Source organism: Olea europaea, unplaced genomic scaffold (assembly GCF_002742605.1).
Source record: "Olea europaea var. sylvestris unplaced genomic scaffold, O_europaea_v1 scaffold5897, whole genome shotgun sequence".
Classification (NCBI taxonomy): Eukaryota; Viridiplantae; Streptophyta; class Magnoliopsida; order Lamiales; family Oleaceae; genus Olea; species Olea europaea.
In genome coordinates, this window is record NW_019264239.1 from 1 (window position 1) to 1,871 (window position 1,871).

The 1,871-nt window shown below is 34.8% G+C and overlaps 1 protein-coding gene across 1 annotated transcript; it reads left to right on the forward strand.

The window, feature by feature from the left end:
- Positions 1-5: 5 nt before the first annotated feature.
- On the forward strand, positions 6-1,869 carry LOC111389430 (the record flags this gene model as incomplete). The annotated part of the gene is made up of 6 exons (XM_023014352.1): positions 6-206; positions 858-995; positions 1,080-1,148; positions 1,236-1,307; positions 1,615-1,697; positions 1,785-1,869. Coding segments are annotated over 6 exons (648 nt in total), but the record flags the coding sequence as incomplete, so codon positions are not given.
- Between the last annotated feature and the right edge of the window lie 2 nt (positions 1,870-1,871).

The window sequence follows — 1,871 nt, forward strand, 5'->3', positions numbered from 1 at the left end:
TTGACGTGAAGAAATTGGTGGATTTCTTGTACGAGGATCTTCCACACCTCTTTGATGATCAGGGGATTGATCGTACTGCTTATGACGAACTGGTCAAGTTTAGAGACCCCATCACGAAACATGATAGCATAAGTGGCTACCTTTTTAATATTTCCATGTTGAGGAAGCTCTTCGCCCCCGATTTTCAGTTGCATTGGGCTAAACAGGTGTGAATTTTTAGCTGTTATATGTATTGTGTTTGTTTCTAGTAAAAAATGGATAATTGTCATACCAGAAAGGAATAAATGTAAGGAAGCTTAAGCATTTAGGAAGGGAATATATTTTATCCTTTAATATCTTGTCTTAATTGGCAAGGAAAAGACAGTGTAAAATGGTGAAAATAAATAATCACAAGCTTCAATTAGATGTTCTATTTTTAATTGTCATTTTAGTTTCAGCTACTTTTCTTTCCTACTGTGAATCATCATTTTTATTTTTTGTAACTTATTGCGAAAATTTATCGTTCTACCTAAAGCTGCCCCTTTTGAATTTTTAGTCGTCCTCTGTTCTTAGTATTTTAAGGGAATGTTAAACATTGTTGTTGTTTGATCTTGTACAAAATAGTTGCAGTCCTTCCTTCAATTTCGATTATCTTGTATTTTTGCAAAACAAATGCAAGTTAAAACCGATGAGGGTTCATCCAGTGTAGGTACTCCGATTCTTAAGTTAGCACTTAAGGTTGGAAATGTATGGACGTTTAGCAAAATAACTAGTACTATTTTTCATGTACCTTATATATAAACTTGTTAAACTGATATGAAATGTTTGGTAGGGAAGATTAAATATTAGTCGGCAATATATTGATTGAGTTCCTATAGACAGGACCTTATGAAATTACTACAAGGTGGACTATGGTGATGAAGTTCATTCTTCTCCCTTGGAAACCTGAATTAGTCTTCACAGGTACTTCTGTTATGGGAATCAATCCAGAAACTAAGAAATTCTGCAGTCATGTGGTACGCCGTTATCCCCCCAAATGTTACATTTAGAATTGTGATATTAACATGACCAGTCATTTACTGCATTGATTTCACTTATAGGATTACTGGGATTCTATAGAGAACAATGAGTACTTTTCTGTGGAGGGACTACTAGACGTGGTAAAGCAGGTACAGTATATATTATATTGCTTTAGAAAATTCCTTTTTTCTGCAGTTTCACTTGTCCTCTATATTTTGAAAACTCAATTTTTGCAGCTGCGGATTTACAAGACTCCAGAGATGGAAACACCAAAATATCAAATACTGAAAAGAACTGCAAATTATGAGGTTGCAATGTTCTTTTTCTCATTAATGTTCTTGCATTATTTAATATTTTACGAAAATCAAATATTATTCCATATTTGATGTTAGCCTATGTATGATGCTTTGTATCGTTTGAGATAAGTTTGCGTATAAGTCCTAGAAATATCATTTCCAGATTGGTTGGGGGATATATCCTGTTCTTGAATTATAGATTTGATTGGTTGCATAAAAATTTTAATTGGAGAATGTGTTCTTGCTTTTTGTGAGAATTATGATCCTTGCTTGGCCATCTAGCATACATATATTGACTGGATGCTGCACGTAACTGCAGGTGAGAAAGTATGAGCCTTTTATTGTCGTTGAAACAGATGGGGACAAGCTGTCTGGTTCTCGCGGTTTCAATTCAGTTGCTGGGTGAGAATTTCAACCTGGTCCGGCTTTGTGCCTCTTTTAGTATTTCTTTACCTAATCGGATAATCTAATAAGTATATTTATTTTAAGGTACATATTTGGAAAGAATTCGGCAGGGGAGAAGATACCGATGACAACTCCGGTGTTCACTCAGGCATTTGATCCGGATATCTCCAA